At 43.4% G+C, this 16,744-nt stretch overlaps 1 protein-coding gene across 2 annotated transcripts; it reads right to left on the bottom strand.

The window, feature by feature from the left end:
* Positions 1–487: 487 nt before the first annotated feature.
* xrcc4 (X-ray repair complementing defective repair in Chinese hamster cells 4) lies at positions 488–15,691 on the bottom strand. Of its 2 annotated transcripts, none has more exons than XM_057019017.1 (8): positions 15,383–15,691; positions 14,434–14,580; positions 13,845–14,035; positions 10,179–10,345; positions 9,051–9,182; positions 8,812–8,948; positions 6,766–6,901; positions 488–955 (listed from the first exon to the last, which is right to left on the bottom strand). In XM_057019017.1, exons 2-8 carry the CDS (start codon positions 14,576–14,578, stop codon positions 853–855), a joined length of 1,011 nt encoding a protein of 336 aa, XP_056874997.1. In that variant the 5' UTR covers positions 14,579–14,580; positions 15,383–15,691; the 3' UTR covers positions 488–852. The 2 variants fall into 2 exon arrangements, with proteins under 2 accessions (XP_056874997.1, XP_056874998.1); XM_057019018.1 differs by lacking the exon at positions 488–955 and adding an exon at positions 3,989–4,961.
* Between the last annotated feature and the right edge of the window lie 1,053 nt (positions 15,692–16,744).

Here is a 16,744-nt window from a genome sequence, read left to right on the forward strand (position 1 = left end):
GGGAGGAGAACCGTGGGGGTCAGTCTTGGGCTGACGGTGCTGCAGTAGGAGTCCAGTGTGGTTGGACGTGAGGACCCAAGAAGATTGAATGTTCTCTCAGCATCCTCGGCTCAGACGGTTACTCCAGGGTGGAGATCTTCTGATGAGTCTCTCCAGTCTGCTGCCTGAGCAGAGCCACCAGAGACCAACAAGAGCTGGAACATCTGCAGCTGAGGTTCCTCAGGAGTCCTCCTTTGTAGTCCGGTTTACTCTCCACGTGTACCTCCAGGTACTGGTAGTTGGCCACAATGTCCACCCGAGTCAGCAAAATGTTGAGGGGGTCTGGGGGGGGGGTTCTTTGTCATGGAGAGTCCTCTGCTGAGGTTCCTGGCCTCCACTGATACAGCTCACGTTCTTTCATGGCTGTCGGACCTCGACTGAAACCTGCTCTTCAACCACTGCAGACGCCACAAACTACAAACTCCATTTATACAAAAATAATAAAGAATTCTTTTTTTTTTTTAAAAACACACTTTTTATTAGTTCATGAGCTGCATAAAATAATAGTTTTGTTCTCAGAATTGAAAACACGTCTCCCTGAAGCTTCAGGCTACTTTAAAAACTGCACTTGAGTTGGGCAGTGGTACTGGTCCCTGAGGATCCTTCAGTAGTTTACAGGCATTTACGGAACCAATGGAAACATTATCTTCTTGCAAATCTTTAAGACTTGAGGTGAAGCTCTTTGAGTGGTAAAACTTCCTGGCACCTTGCAATTTCCCAATCAATCCAAACCTTAATACACATATTTAAGATCGACATTAAAAACTAATGACTAAAACTTTTTTTTTCTTCCTTTCACTTAGAAAGGGAGGATCAAAAATCTTCAAATAGGTCTTCAGTGTCAGGACTTTCTGCTGCAGCATCTGTAGAGCGCTGGGGAGTCTGGTGCTTACTGGATCCTCCAGGGGGGTCGGGTCTGTTCAAAACACACACACACACACACACACACAGGAGACAGAAAGAGAGAACGGGTCAGTGGGCTAATGAAGCCGGTTTATGGGAGTTTTCCTGTTGAGACGGGAAGTGTATCATGTAGCCCGTAAGAAGTAAGACTGGAAACACATGGACAGCTTTCATACCTGTATGTGTGTGGGTGTGCAATTACAGCTGCGACCCCCTTCTTCAGGAGTCCACATCAAATGCTGGACTGGCTACCTGTGTGTTTTATGTTCTCCTTGTGTCTCAGCGCAGAGGCTCAACATTACCACCTCTGATTAAACATGGTGTGAAGCCATCAGGCCAGAAAACTGGACATGGGCTTAAGCAGAGGCTTAAACTACTCTGAGACAAGACTCACGGGTTACAGGCTAAACGCTAGGTTAGCCATCTTCCTTCCATCCATCCACCCATGCCTCCTAAATCACTCCCTTTTCCCTCTTTCATGCACTAATTAAGGAGCATGCCATTTTGAGATGAGGCGGATTGTTCTACTCCAGGTATCCCATAGTGCATTGTCAAAAGTAGACGCGAACCGATGCGACCTATCGTCATCCTTTGCTGTTGAGCAGGAGGCCCGAGAGGGTTTTCAGTCTACGTATGAGGAATTTCACTTTACAGTCCCCTCGACTCCGCTGCCAACGCAGATTAGAGAGCAGTGATTTGGGACCCAACTTATCTCTTGGTGCAAAGCTAATTGACCGTGAGTGGACGCTCACCAAACAAATGTATATCCTCTGAAATGGTTGGATTAATGTTTGTTTTTTTTACATCTTTGCATGCCTGTTGTTACTGTTCACCTCTCATCTTAAGAAAGTGGTTTGACTCGAGGTCACTATGCACAACTTCCACCAGCTCGATGGGAAAACAAATAAAAAGCCTAGTTTGCATTAGTTCAATAGTAATCCCTTGTAAAGAACAGCTAAAATGTTCCTTCGCCCTGCTGACAACCATTCATCATGAAACACCAACAAATGCCCCCCCGCAGAGTGATGATGGTAATCCACGTTGACCAGGAAAGACCACCAGCAATCCAGAAAACCACACTGGGGTACTTTTCAAAGAACTTGAAAAAAGAGAGTATGCAAGAGGGACATTCTTCCTCCAAACTGAGATGATTAGCTGAATGAGAACGAGGACGCTGGTGTGAGGAATCAGAAGGGAGCCGGGCTCTGATGTTTAAATGATTCCTGTATGACAAACATGCTGCACTGCTGGAACCAGTTAAGAGGAAAGCAGAGATGTGGGGAGGAGAGGGGGCAGTTCTATGCTGCTTTGGGGGACCACCGGAGACCAGAGGATGTAACGAGTGGCTTCCACCCTGAAAGCTGACCTTCTTAAAAGGTCTGGTGACACCAATACCATGCTGGTGTGTGGCTTAAGGCTCTAAACAGTGGTCTCAGCTTAGAGCGGGATCGTTTCCATCTGTGTCTGAAGAATATGACTAAAGCCAATGTCATTTAAAGGTTCAGTGCACAAAAATGCAAAGAATCATATTGTCAAGATGATTTTTTGATTAGGTCGAGGCAGAGCTGGTAGTCTCCACCCTCACTACCGTTGTTCATGGCCACAGTGAAATGCATTATGGGATTTCCTGCCTGTACCGTGTCCACACAAGTCAAATTTGAGGCGTACTTGATAAAACCAGTGGGGCAGGTAAACATCCGTGGAAACCTGGAGCGAAGTTGAAAGTTGGCGTACTTGGCGAACCGGAACATAATTGGTGGTGACTCAAGCACAGACAAGTAACCTAACCTTTACTCTGCTATAGTTTTATTTTATAAATTTAATCTATTGAACGGTCCTCACATCAGAAATGGATCCTAGAGAGCGGCCCATCGCATCATTGTGGGAAGCCCTCGCCAGCTACGTAGCTGATGAGAAGGGAGCCAAAACAGGTAGAATAGGCAACAAAACCCCACCTGGCATTGTCTCTGCTCTAAAGCTCTGGACGGGTTGGTTTAACGCTGCACGCCCAGATGTGATGCGTACCTGCAGGGCTAACGGTGGCTGAAGCACCGCAGCAGGACTTCTTCCACCCTGAGGTTTGCACTACTGTTGGAGCAGCTGCAAACCGCACATGCTCCAGATTACCCCGGACGTGGACATCAACAGACATTACACAGGGTTGACCCCGGGTTCCTGCGCAGCCTTCATCTGTCATCTCAACCCTCAGAGTGAAGCTACGTCTACTACAGCTGGCAGCATTTCGATGAAAGACAGGTTGATGTTTTGAGGATTAGGTTCAAAGGCCTGGAAACATTAAGTTTTCCAGTATTTGGATTCATAAAACAAGGGATGGGGGGGGTGCATTTCTGTTTCTATGAAGCATTTTATGACATAAACACCGATAAACCCTTTCCATATCTGTTAACGCTAAATTCCAAACATCTAAAACAAGGAAGCATCTCAACAAGCTAAACAACAAGATACCATGAAAGGCAACCCAACAACACTCTACCAGTCTTGCAGTGATTAACCGTGATGCCTCAGAGCAACGTTTGATAGTTTACAGAGCCAGCGTTTGAGGGAGGACGAGTGTGTGAATGCTTTACACGGGGAGGTTCTTTTCATGGGAAACAGCTCTCCGAGTTAGGACACGCACAAACACACACCAAGGACATTTTAAATGGCGCCACACAATCTGAAGATGAACAGATCAACCGATTCCCACAAATCAGCCCAAAAGAGGGGTAATGTTTTCAATAGATTAGCTTAGCTTAGTTTAGCTTAGCGCAGTGAAGGAAGTGTTTTTCCAATGATTTAAAAAATGGTAAGAGGTATAGATGACTTCATAGGCCACATAAACAAAGATGTGACTTCTGCATTCAACCAATCCTGGTGGACCACTGGACATCCACTGCCTATCACCCAGGGATCAATGCAGTCCTTGAGTCAAGGATACTGACTAAAACTTAACCTAACGTGTTTTTGGATGTAATGAAATTTGTGTAGTGTTGGCCATGTAGACCAAAAAAAAAAAAAAAACTGCACAGAGGAAGGCCCGAATCTGGGATTCAAACTTTAATCCCTTTGAGTGCATGATAATAATCCAGATGTGATATTTAAATGCATCTCAGCAGTGTTGTATCAAATCAATAAAGTAGCAGTTCCTGACAAGGCAGAACCAAAAGTAAAAGAAACATCAACATGACTCAGTTCAGAATTACATCAGGATAAAACTATGAGCAGCTGCGTGATCCTGTAGACTTCAGATGAGAGGTTTTGAGAGGATCTTTAAAATCTTGCCACACGCCCACTCGCTGTGTGTGGAAGCTTTAACGGATCTGCTTTTTGGTTACTTTATTGAAATGTCTAGTTTACCCTGTAAATTTTACACTGCTTTGACTCATCTACCAAACTGGCTTATCCTTGATAAATTAAGGCTGACAGTCTGGAGAGCCTGAACAATCAAGTGACAAGCCAGGAATGTTTTCTCTGAATGTGGAAATAATTCAAGCGGAGGGCCAAAACGTTGATGCATCACATAACAGCTCATTGTTGAGAGTCCGAGAAGTCTTAACAAACACGTGGGTTTCAACCAAACGCAGCTTTGCCAGAAATTTGGTTGCCAGATTTGGTCACTAAGCGCATTCTGGCATCTGTGCAGGTATGATGAGGGCAAAGCAGACAGATCTCAACGTGACAAAGAAACCCAAGAGGCCGCGTGGTTACGGCTTCGGCCGCAGCTGCAGCTCCTCAGAAACCACAAACTCTTACTTTCCTGTGTGTTTGTGTACAGGTTAAACACAGAACATAAAACATGTCAGTCAAAAAAATAGGCAAGCAACTCCATCCTGCTTCCACTCTTTACGCAGCGCTAACCACAACCCAGCAGCTACAGATCCAAACATCTCCCCATTTGCTGAGCAACTAATATAATTAGTCATCTTTGTCTTCAATTTTGTGGCCTCCTTTTAATTCTCCCCAGGCTCCGGAGATCTCCTCATTTCCTGCTCCTTCTCCTGCCTCTCACTATGGATGACCTGTATATATGAAAACATGGAAGTAACAGACGAAGATAAACAGCAGAGGAAAAAAAAAATACCCAAGAGTAGCACTGCCAGCAGTCCTGAACCCCCCACATTTACATCTCAGACAAAGGCTTCTCTTTAGCGTCAGCTGTTTGCCAGCTCAGAAGGGGAGCAGCCTCTGCAGCGATCAAACATCCAGCCAACCGCAAGCGGCTAACTGGCTAAAAGCTGCGTCTTGCCGCAGCAGGATTGGTAACGGGCGCCGCTACCGAACGGCGACAGCAGCTGGGGGATAACTGGCATCGCTCACGACCATCTGCATGTGGCATGGCTCACAGCGGCTGCCACACAGAGAAGTTTGGAACCGGTATGTTCAACCAGTGCTGGAAGACTGCAGCTACTTGTCTTTGAGAGCCTCCCTGAACGGCCACACTTAAAAAACCAGACGCTCGTGGGGGGTATGGCAACAGGGGCGCACGTATTGTGAGGCTTTAAATGTGGAGTCAGGACAGAATTCAAAGAAAGAGTGACTGTATCTTTGAGACCAGTCACTGACTTTGGCATCCCAGTTCGGGCCGTGGACCTCCCAGGAATATCAGAGCAACATTCAACAACATCCAATCTGGGGTTTGGAAGATTATACACAAAGATAAATGGTCCTAACCAGAGAGAGCTGTTTGACATGTCTATGGAGAAGATAACTCCTCAGTATCTGGGACATTTCTGGGTGAACACTGATGTTTGAATCTAATCTAGTTACCTGAAGCAGCCTCCTGATGTTTTCCACTGCCTCATTAGTGGACCTGTCTCTTCCCATAAAGGTCCATAGTGGAAAAGGTCTTTCCTCCTCAGGCTAACTCTACCAGCTCAGTCATCAGCAGCTGCTCTGCCTAAAGCTGGCAGGCATGTGTTTGAGAGGATGAAACAGATACAACCAACCGGCGGCAGAAATCATAAACCTGCAGGACAACGCTGCCCTTTCATCGCCAATAAACACCGAGAGAGCTGAATTCGATATTCTCTCGGACAGGAATGCTGCGAATTCATTGCCGCCCTAAAGGTGTGCAGCTGCTTGATCTCTGCGGACGGAGACGCGGGTGGAAACTAGAAGGAGGTCAACCTGCTGCTCATCCTTTTATCGGTCCTGCGTCAAGAGCGAACCTCCTGCCGCTAACACAGCTTTAAACTCTCAGCTACATCAAAGAAATGGGTTCACTGAAGTGATCTGGGATCACAAGTGCTGGGTTAAATGGACCAAAATCCTCACTGTGTGTTGTTAGAAATGATACGAATAAAGAGATTCAATAATATCAAGTATCATGAAACAATAGAATCAACTAGCTAATCAGAAGAAAGGTTAATCAACGTATTAGAAAGGTGAGACTAGAGCTGAAGTCATCATTAATGATGATTTTTAAAGTTTAGTTAAGGCTCTCGGAAAATAATTTACACAAAAAGCACTATCTTCTTCACATTTAATGGTTTGGTTTTTTTTAACTTGATGACACCAAATACTAACTGCACGTTTTGTGGTTGTGTCTGTGGTTTTCTGTTGTTATGAATCCATCCAACTACATTCACTGTCTGATTTTTGCAGCCTATTTGAAGTAGATGGTGTAACGCTCCGATTCCATTCATATGTTTCAGGATTACAGCGAGAAGAGTTGACAAGCTCCAGCAGCAGTAAACTATTCCAAGAGAGGCCTTTACTGTCACCATAAAGAAACGACTAGTTATGTAGGCGGAACTGGTTTTTACACATTGTCAAAACAAATTCCAAAACAAACGGTAAATTTAACAAATGGTCCCAGTTTACCTCCTTTTCTGGGGGCGTTGGGGTCGTTTGACTTCAGGCTGGGGGGCCGGGACGTGGCGAAAGCGACGTTTGCGACAAGGGGCCACGTCGGTGATGTCCTTCAAGCTGTCGTCCAGCGGGCCCTCAGCAGAGGCCTCTGAGAGAGAGGAGTGTTGACGTGACATTAGACACAGTAAATAAACACCAAAGACTCATGAACCAGAACTGACAGTAAAATATACAAAACAAATAACTAAAATTTTGATGAAGTTACTTGATTTTTTTGCTGATATTTGAGCTGTCAGTGATATACTTAAAGCTAAACGAGCTTCTGGATGCTAACAAGCTCACAATGGCCATATTACCGAGTAGAACATGTTAACATTAGCGCTACACATGAGAGGATGACTTCCTGCAGAGCTCCAGAGGGTTCGAGACAAACCTGCTGTTACGTAACTCGCAGCAGCTCGACAGCGAAATGTCGAAATGAGTCTGAGAGGCGGCAGCGGCCACATCTAGAGCATCTGTTAGTGAAGGCTCCTCTGTTTTTTCCCTTCCACCGCGAAATCCATCTAATTCTGTCCTTAAAAGTAAAGGAGCTTGGAACAAGTTTATGGAACATCACGAAGGCAGAAGGTTCTCCAGAGATGGCAGATCACAGTGCCTGAAGCTACTCAGAGAGGGATAATGGCAGAACGTGGAGGTTCTAAAGTTACCCGATGAGTCCACCTCGTCTGCTCTACACCCCGTTTTATGTGACTTTACAGTACTTTACAAAGGTTTCCTTTTAAACTCAAATGACTTCCGAAACAAAAGGAAAGAAAGCTGAGATAAACTATGACGAAACCCACAGCTGGTTTCTCTGTCTTGCTTTCAAAATGCCCTAATGTTCTGTTTGGAACAGGTGAGTGCGTCATTGGAAATTTCAGCTTGAATAAGAATGACTAACACTGCCTCAGATATGATTTTATTCCTTTTTAACTAGCGTTACTGTTGTTTTCAGCTGGAAGTGTGTAAAATCTCCCTCTTTTAAATTAATTTGCATTCAACTGCAGTTCGAGGTGAAAAACTGACATCTAACTGACATTCCATCAGCTTATTAAATTGCATTTAATTAGTTGGGTATGATTGCAGTTGAAGGTTTTATGTATTAACAAAATAAATCTTGTCTGATTCAAATCTAAAACAGCCAAATCGCAGAAAAAAAACGCTCGTAAATAGAAATCTCTGCTTCATTAGAATTAGGGACAATTTAAGTTCAGTGATAAAAGGCTGTAGACAGTAGCAGCATATACACACCCAAACCCACAAAATGAAACCACAAATTCACAGAAACATCCCTCATTTTCATCTCCAGTGGCTCAAACGAGCGGCCGTCTGACTCATTGCCATGGCAACAGAAACAACACAAAGCCACGCAAGATCTTCGCCATCACAAGGAGACAACCCAGCGCCTACATCGCTGAGAAAAAGGAAAAAAAAAAAGCCCTGACGTACATACAAATCCTACTACGGGTTGCTCTGACAACACGAGTGTGAGAAAGTGGAAAAATCAGGACCATAAACAGCTGAGAGAGAAGAAAAAAATATAAAAATAATAAATCCTTTCACCATTACAGGTAACTTATGTTCTGCCTGTAATGTAGCGTATCGCCCACGTACGGGCCATACATCCATCCTTACTGCGGTGTGGCATCAATCAGGCTCAGGCCCTCGGGAGCCTGATGAAGTGCAACGTGGCCGTTAGAAGCTGGTTGCATTAAAAGGTGTTCTGAGGTGTCGGTTCGCAGGGGCCCGCCGCTGCGTTACATAACAGCTGATGTCATCGTTAGTTTCTGGGCATACGATGGTGCAAACAGGCTCGGCTGCCACGACAACAGCGGAGTACACTCTTATTTTTCCTTGTTTTGATAACTCCACGGGACTAATTATTCAGAACCCTGATGTAAGCCACGTTACTGCTGTCCAGGTGTTTTCCCAAAGCTAGCGAAGGCTAATGTGAGTTATGCTCCTCTCACCTGTACAAACAACAACTTTCTAGCAACCGTTCAAAGATGGAGATCTGACCTGGGGGAAGGGAAGCAGAGGCTGCCGTCTCCCGGGCGTCCCCTGGCTCCTCGTCAGTGCTCCCGCCATATTCGTCCTGCTCCTGGCCTGCTGATTGGTCGCATTTTACCGAATCCTTCTTTTGTTGTTTATCGGCGCTAAAGATAAAATACAGATCCAGGATCCAGTTCAGCATCACTGATAAAGAAATTTAATGTGGCTAAATGTTAAAATGGACATATTTGGACCCAGATGTGTACCTTGCCTCCTGTAGTCGTGTGATGTTTTGCTGTAGAGAACGGATTTTTGCTTTCTTTTCATTCAGAACCAGGACGAATCGAGAGTACAGCTCGGCCTCCAGGGCTTCTTTATCGCCTGCATAATGTTTCAGTCTGAATCATAAACAAATAAACAAATAAAAGACAGTCTGAAAGGGCTCGGTGTTCAAATTCACATGTATTTTTTGTTCCAGCCTAAAAATCATTTCCTAGCCATCATGAAAAGTATACAAAGGTTTCCAACTGGCCACGAAACACATCGCCGCTAATCAGTGATGGATAGTGCAGTCGAGCGTCTGATTACAAAAACATGAATCACAACCCTGCTGCAACTCCACAGCCTCTCTTTTCTTCGCCAGAGCTGTTTCACCACCTTAAAATATAGGTTGATTGTCCACCCTCACACTACAGGATCTACCAAAAAATACACCACACTGTTTGTGTCCATCAATATAACTAATATTTTTATCAGCTATGGATCTTCTTGAGGCCAATCCACAGCCTTATGTAGAGTGAATTATTAACTCATTTACCCATTTTTATATTGTCTTGGATAAAAGTATGCTGTGAAATGGAGGCTGAAATAAGTGTATTCACAGAAATGCAACCTTTACATGAAATTACGTCATGAATTCAGGTGGCCATGTGACTCGCGGGGGCCCCTCTGGCACTAATGGACTCACATTAGCAGCACTCTGAGTCTCCCTCCCCCACACCCCCACACACACACCGTGTTACAAGAGTCGGGTAATAACTCAAGTAATGGTTTTTAGAAAACTCTACTACTAATCTCCCCCATTCGTGGGGAGCTGCGCAGGATTCCATCACATGTCAGACGCTGAAACCGTCTGAGGCACCAGGTTAGAAAACATGACGTAATTGAAGCGCACGAGTGAGTAGCCAGATCCTGTGCACGGTAGGTCCTGTAATGACTAGAAGTACTGTCAAATTTACAGTCAGGGTAGTTAACTTATACACGTGCATAATAAAAAAGGCTCCATGCGATGACCAGCACTGGGTTTGACGAGCATATTTGTAAAATTACAAGATGAGATGGGAGAATCTCTAATCCCAGTCTGGTTTAAGGGATTTGGTGATAAATGTATTTACTCAGCAGTGATGCGTTGATGTTCTTCAATCAATCTTTGGTTCTCCTCTTCAAGTTTGCTGTTGTGGCGTTCCAAAGCGTTTCCCCTCTGGAGACTGTGGACCAGTAACTCCCTCACTGCCTCCGTTGGCTCTGGGATGGCTTTCAGCAGCACAGAGCCCATCCTGAACTTAAAGCAAGGACACAATAAATCAGTTTCAGACCTACTTATCACCCTGAAGCCTTGTAGAGGTACCCACACCCCCACACACTTAAAAAAGAGGGTATACATATCACAATAGATGGGAGTTATTTTAATCCACAAACTCTTTGGTACCATTCGATTCAGTGGCTTCTCCCCTATCACAGGACTCTAACTTAATAAGTAACTTAATTATTTTTTAAAACCTATGTATTGATGAAAATGCAGTTACTGTTGGTACACACATCATTTGGAAATAAAAGAAAGTGCTGGTCATGTCATTAAAACAATGAAACATTTTTTATTTAAAAAAAGGGAAGTGCAATTCCGACTAAAAGCAGTTTGCGACATTAGTATCGTGAATAATGAATGAGAATGCCCCATTTTAAGTAAGACTTTTTCCTGCCCCTCTCTTGACCTTTTCATTGATAGCACACAACTGTTGCCTAGGAGATGCAGGTTTACTGGCATGTCCATGTTTGCAAAGAGATAAGCTGCAGAAGAGCAACTATATCACCGCTGACCTCTCAGGCCCATTAACTCTTTAAATAAGTGACCTTTACTGGGAGGTGCAGCTGTGCTTCTGCAGGTGTGACTGGGAAAGAACGGAGATAAAACTTCACTGAAACTATCCAGAAGGTCAGGTCATCTGAGCTGTTGTCAGAGAAGATGGAGGATCACTAAAGACAGTGGATTCAACATCTGGACACTTCGAGGTTCTATACAAACTGCTGAACCAAGGCCGATATACTTCACTGAGGGCAACACCTCAGAGGTGAAGAGAGGGTCAACTGCCCTCCTTATCTGTCCTCTGCTCCATCATTCATGCCTTTTAAGTTTATTCTGGGATCATTTGGCTTATTTGTCTCTATTTTTCCATCACTTTACCACCTCTACTGTTAAATAAATACCCATTTTAAAAGAAACTACCACTTCAGCCTCCTCCCAAACTCTCAGTTTTGCCACTTTAAAATGAAACACGATTATGTGCACACACGCACGTTGCTCACATGTCACCTGGCTGTTCATGTGAAAACCAGTTACTCTAGTGGTCAGAGCTTGATGGTGTTTACCGGTCTGGGATACTCTTAGCCAGACCGCGTTGGCCGAGCAGGGTTTTTGCATATCGTCATAGAGACGCTACTGTTTCAAAAGCCGTTTTGGACTCGCTCAGTCACGCCAATTAACTCCAGGATAGTCTGAGCAGAGGTCCAAAAGTAGCTCCACCTAGATTTACAGTCAAAGCGGGTGAGAGTGGGAACCAGAACAGAGGTGATGACTGGTAATGTCGTCACTAGATGTGGATGTGAAAGTATGGGCCTTTCCAGCACAGCACAGAAAGCTCAAATCTAAAATCATTTGGTCTGTTTAAAAGGCAAATTCAATGCAGGAATCCTAGCTTCAAAATATAAAGGAGATGGTTTTTCAGGGAGGTTTCTGCAAACAGAAAGACTGTTGACGATAAATGAGAGCACGAATCATTCACTGTGTGGTTTAACGGTCTTCAACTGACAACTTCCTCAAGTTTTGATCATTTTGCAGAGGTTGAACTTTGTCTATTGACGACAACGAGGCGACACATCATGTGTTGTCACAAATGGGCGAGTCACAGGTCACGATGCAGGGGTTCCCCAATTCTGCACTAGTCCCCCACCCTGCTCTTTGACAGAGATTTACGCAATATTGTCATTTTATTTCGAGTCATCTGCAGACCTGAGGTTCACAGCACCTTCTCCCTGCCTGTGTGGTTCCATTCATTATGTACTTGTTGGTTATCTGATGTACGTGGCAGAAACCTGAGATTATCCTTATTTTATGCCAGCAGATATTTGGTCTCTGCTCTGATTTGAAGCCATGACCGCCGTTTCTGTCTGGCTCACACAGACACACCGCATTTTGAATGAATGGATCAAGAATATCTTTTCTACATCCCTGTGCAATGCTGCTGAACATCAGGCGGATGCCGCGACACAATGTGCAAGCATAAACTCTCCTGGTATGCTAACCACCTCAGGTAACACCTGTGTGTGGGTTTAAGAGACTCATTTTGGGGGTCTTTGACTGTTTAAAGCATTAAACAGCAGCTATGATTTGAAGGCAATGGACGGGCATTAGTCCGTGGCCTTTCATTATGAGTCATAACAGCAGATGAATTATAGTTTTCCATTTTTTTATTGAACATTGAGGGAGAGAAACCCTCCAACACCTCGGATGACGCAACTTTTCTTAATTGACTCTTTGTCACTCTTATTTTAAAGGCGCATTTTAGAGAGGATTTATTTCCCCTTTGCCACGACGAGGCTTTGAGGTTTCCATGCTGTCATAACTACTGCGCCAACACAGATTTTATGTTTCAATGTTAAGTGTGTGTTCACACGACTGACCCCCGAGCAGGGATTATTCACTCCATTGCTTAACACTATCATGCTGCTCACATCCTCCCTAATAATGTTCTTGCACAATAAAACTACACTGGTACACACATTTACCAAATCAGAAATTCTCGACTAATATTGGCCAATACTCCTGCAAGGCTTCACATTTTATAATAAAAAGACACGTGCTTGATTGAGCCAACAGCGCCAGCAGATAATCTGCATGATCGTGAGGATGAGGTTGGTGGGATGAGTAATAATATGTAGAGTGAAAATGCTGGTAGCATCAGAGCAAAGGGGGCCAGAGGTGCTGGAGCAGCCAAAATTTACTGGAGCTGCTGGAGGAGTATCCAGAGGTGATGACAAGCGGGGGGAGGAAACTCCCCAGGGATGACCCTCTGGACCTTCGTACAAGTCCATGCTGCTCATAAGATAATAAAGCTAAACTTTTCTGATAAATCTCTCCCTGCCATTTTTTATTTTCCTTCTCTATTTTCAGGAAATAACTTTACCAAAACAAAAATGAATGAAGGTCTGACTCCTACGTGTGGATAAACAGTCTTCTGATGGGTCGATGAGCCCGAGAGCATACTGGAAACTTCCACATCTCCAAAATTAAACGACTAACATGGAAACAGCTTAAAAAAAAAAACACTGACCTTTAAACAACTTTTAATGAGGGTCACAGAACAATGAACTAGTTATATAATGTTCAGATGGAACACTGTAAATTTATACACAGTATTGGGGCCAATGAGGTCAGTGAGATCAGAGCAATCCATTGTTGTAGGTAATCTATTTCTACCATCTATTACTAAATGAGGTCTGCAATGCAAACATAAATGACATAATATACCTGCTGAGGCACGTTTAGCATCTAAAATATATAAAATAACATTAGACTTTCACACTTCCACACAGTTTTCTTCATTCTGTCAGCACAAGCTTTGTGTTTAAGTCCAGAACTGATTAAGCAGAAGTGATGCGCTTGTCAATAGAAATCTGACGCCAGCATTATCTGCTGACCTGACTGGCAGACAGTCAGAACAAATAAACACATTCAGCCTCACACATCACGCAGAGATAGCTGTAACCACTGCAGGTACACTCACAGAAATGTCCCTCTGAACCTTCTCGTAGGCCAGCGTGACGGCGGAGCTGCTGTTGGGAGGAGATGGCGTCAGGACGAAGCTGTAGTTGGTGGATTTTTCCGTTCCTGTCAGCGCCTGCTGGAGGTCCTGGATGTAACGCTCAGGCTGCATCTCCAGTTCCTCAGCCTCCCGACACACTGCTGCTTCACTGACTATAAAAATAATCAGGAAAAATACCACTAGAATGACGCTGCAGCAAACTGAACAGAACAATGCAAGGAAAAGAGGTATAAACAAGGATTTTAGACAAAAATCAAGTTATTATGAACATTACAGTCAAAATTAGATTCTCTGCAACCCGCCATTAAAAGAAAGACAAACATTCTCATCTTCTTGAAGGCTCAGACTTTTAAATTGTTTAATAAAGACAACAAAAACACAGTGAAGAACAAAAATAAATCTTCCTCTGAGTCTGGCTCTATAATGATACCAGGTGAGCAGTGTGTGTGTGTGGTCAGACAGGTGAGGTCGGCAGGTGACCATAAATCTGCCGTGTCTAACACGCTAAATGTCGGGCTGGTTGAGAGGTCAAACTAGCTAACATTTTTACCATCTCCTCTCCAAGCATTCTGTCCATCAGTCAGCAGCAACTCAAAGCCACAGCCTAAGCCACGCCCACTCCAGTCAACCCGCAGGAAGTAGGAGGAGTCAGGTTCAGATGGGACGTGGACTGGCCGTACTGATGTCTGGTGCATTCCTGCTCAATACAAAAAAGATGAAAACTTTTGTTTTAGGCTGTACTAGCGAATCAGACCAGCAGATCACCCAGTTCAGACTTTCACATCGCTGATAAATCCCATCTTTAACAGGAATACTAAACACCACTTTTTCTTAGTGCCATTTGGGCGTTTAATGACTTAACTGAAACTTGTGAGTCCAACTTGATGCAACCATGTTATTACAGCTCTATAAGCTGAGTAATGCACTGGAAAAACAACCCCTCATTAAGTCCAAGTAAAGGCTCAGCTGAGGAAAATGGAGACATTTAGAGTAGATGGACACTAATGATCCACCATAGTGGCGTGCTAAAATTCCAACACATGTTTCAGTTGAGCACAACAGAAGCTGCATTTTTAACAACATCCTTTGAACACCTGCATCATGACTGAAGGTGTGTACAGTCAGGGTAACTATTCCTTTGAAAATCAAGTGCTGCAAACTCGTCTCAGCCCATTTAAAGTCACTCATCTTTGCAGCAGAACGTGAGTCTCTGCTGCCCATGCTGGGTGAGAATATAAAGATTCTTCGGGGGAAAACTAGATACAAATATGAAGCTGTCATCACAAAACATACATATTGCAGAGTATTTGCATGAATTTTCTTTCCATGCATCATTGCCCACTTTAACCCCAATTCAGAAAATATCCTGCAACAGCAGGTTAGCTAGCAATAATGAAACACAACCCAAACACTGACAATAAAACCATGAATTGTGACGAAACGAAAACAGAAACGCTTAAATAATCACTGATCAACATCGCGTTATCTTTAAAGCTTACCAATTCCTTCACACTCCGGGTTCGACGGATTGTTTTTAAGGAGTAAAACTTATTTTTCTGGACTTGAAGCGGCACACGGTAAGTTAGACTGGGGCGTTACGTCATCATTAAGCGACATGGCTAAATAATCTATAATGGCAGTTAAGCGACTAAATAATGGATACAGAAAACAGACTTATAGAATTAGATGTGTTACGATAAAGAAACGAAATGCCTGATTGGCATGTAATTACCCTTCCTAAACAGTGTTTCAACCCTTTTCATTGTGTTGAATGGCCTGTCTTTCTCTTAAATTCTTTATTCTTCACTCTTGTGAGGGAGTTAAAGGTTGTTTGCCAAATGTTGTTGAAGGGAATTGAAGAATTACTGGAAACCCATTTTTAATTCTGCAGATAATCTGTCATAATTACTTTAATCTGTAACAGAACAGTGACATTACATTTTCTAAACACAGGAAAGGGACAGAGCAGTTGTTCTGCATGGGTTTGCAGATGTGTGTAGTTAACCAACACATCCTCCAGGTGTCTTCAATACCAGGTCTGACTGTGGGAGAGAGTCCATCTGTTATTCTATTTTATTATTTCTGTAGTAGCGAAAGTGTAACAGAAATGCCTTGGAAAGAGTCCAAAATGCAAGCCTGTCCTGTTCTGCTGAAAGTGGAAAAAAAGTGTCTAGAAATTGTCAATATCCATGTTAAATGTGTGTGACATCAATGTTCTATTAGTATTTACAACACAAGATCTAACTAAATTCATTAAAGATGATACTTTTCTTGGCTCCTACATTGAAATCTCTCCTGGTTATCTATTAATTATCCTTATTTTTATAAGGTACTTTCTCTTTTTCTCTTGTTAATTAAGATCAATTAAGTTGCACAACTGAAAACCTCGAATCCCACTTACGAGAGGGGACTGGTGCTAAAATGTGATAACACACTAAATGAAGATAGACCATTCTAAGCAACATAGTGGCTTCAATGTGATGTTGAATATAGAAGAAGAGAAGAAGTCAAGATGGATCAACTGATCAACATAAAGTAATTTGCGCACTCTGCAACTATCCACCAGGTCAGTGCAAACCAATCATTAGTGTGGAATTCATCTGTGAGTACAGTAGCGATGCCTGGCTTCCACTAAACCATCATCAGTGGGCATCGGTGCCACAATAGGCCAACTTCTGACAAACTGACACATCGGCATCACCGAAAAACCTGCAGACCAATTAAGGTTTGCAGGACAGATGCTTGACTTTAGAGAGGTTTTTTCTTTTTTACTTTTTAAATGCTATTTCTGTAACTTCAAGTTCAAGCAAAACACATGTTTCTGAGGTTTCTTGCCACAGCAAAAGAAAACAATAAACAAT

The sequence above is a fragment of the Takifugu flavidus genome, chromosome 20 (assembly GCF_003711565.1).
Source record: "Takifugu flavidus isolate HTHZ2018 chromosome 20, ASM371156v2, whole genome shotgun sequence".
In the NCBI taxonomy this organism is placed as follows: domain Eukaryota; kingdom Metazoa; phylum Chordata; class Actinopteri; order Tetraodontiformes; family Tetraodontidae; genus Takifugu; species Takifugu flavidus.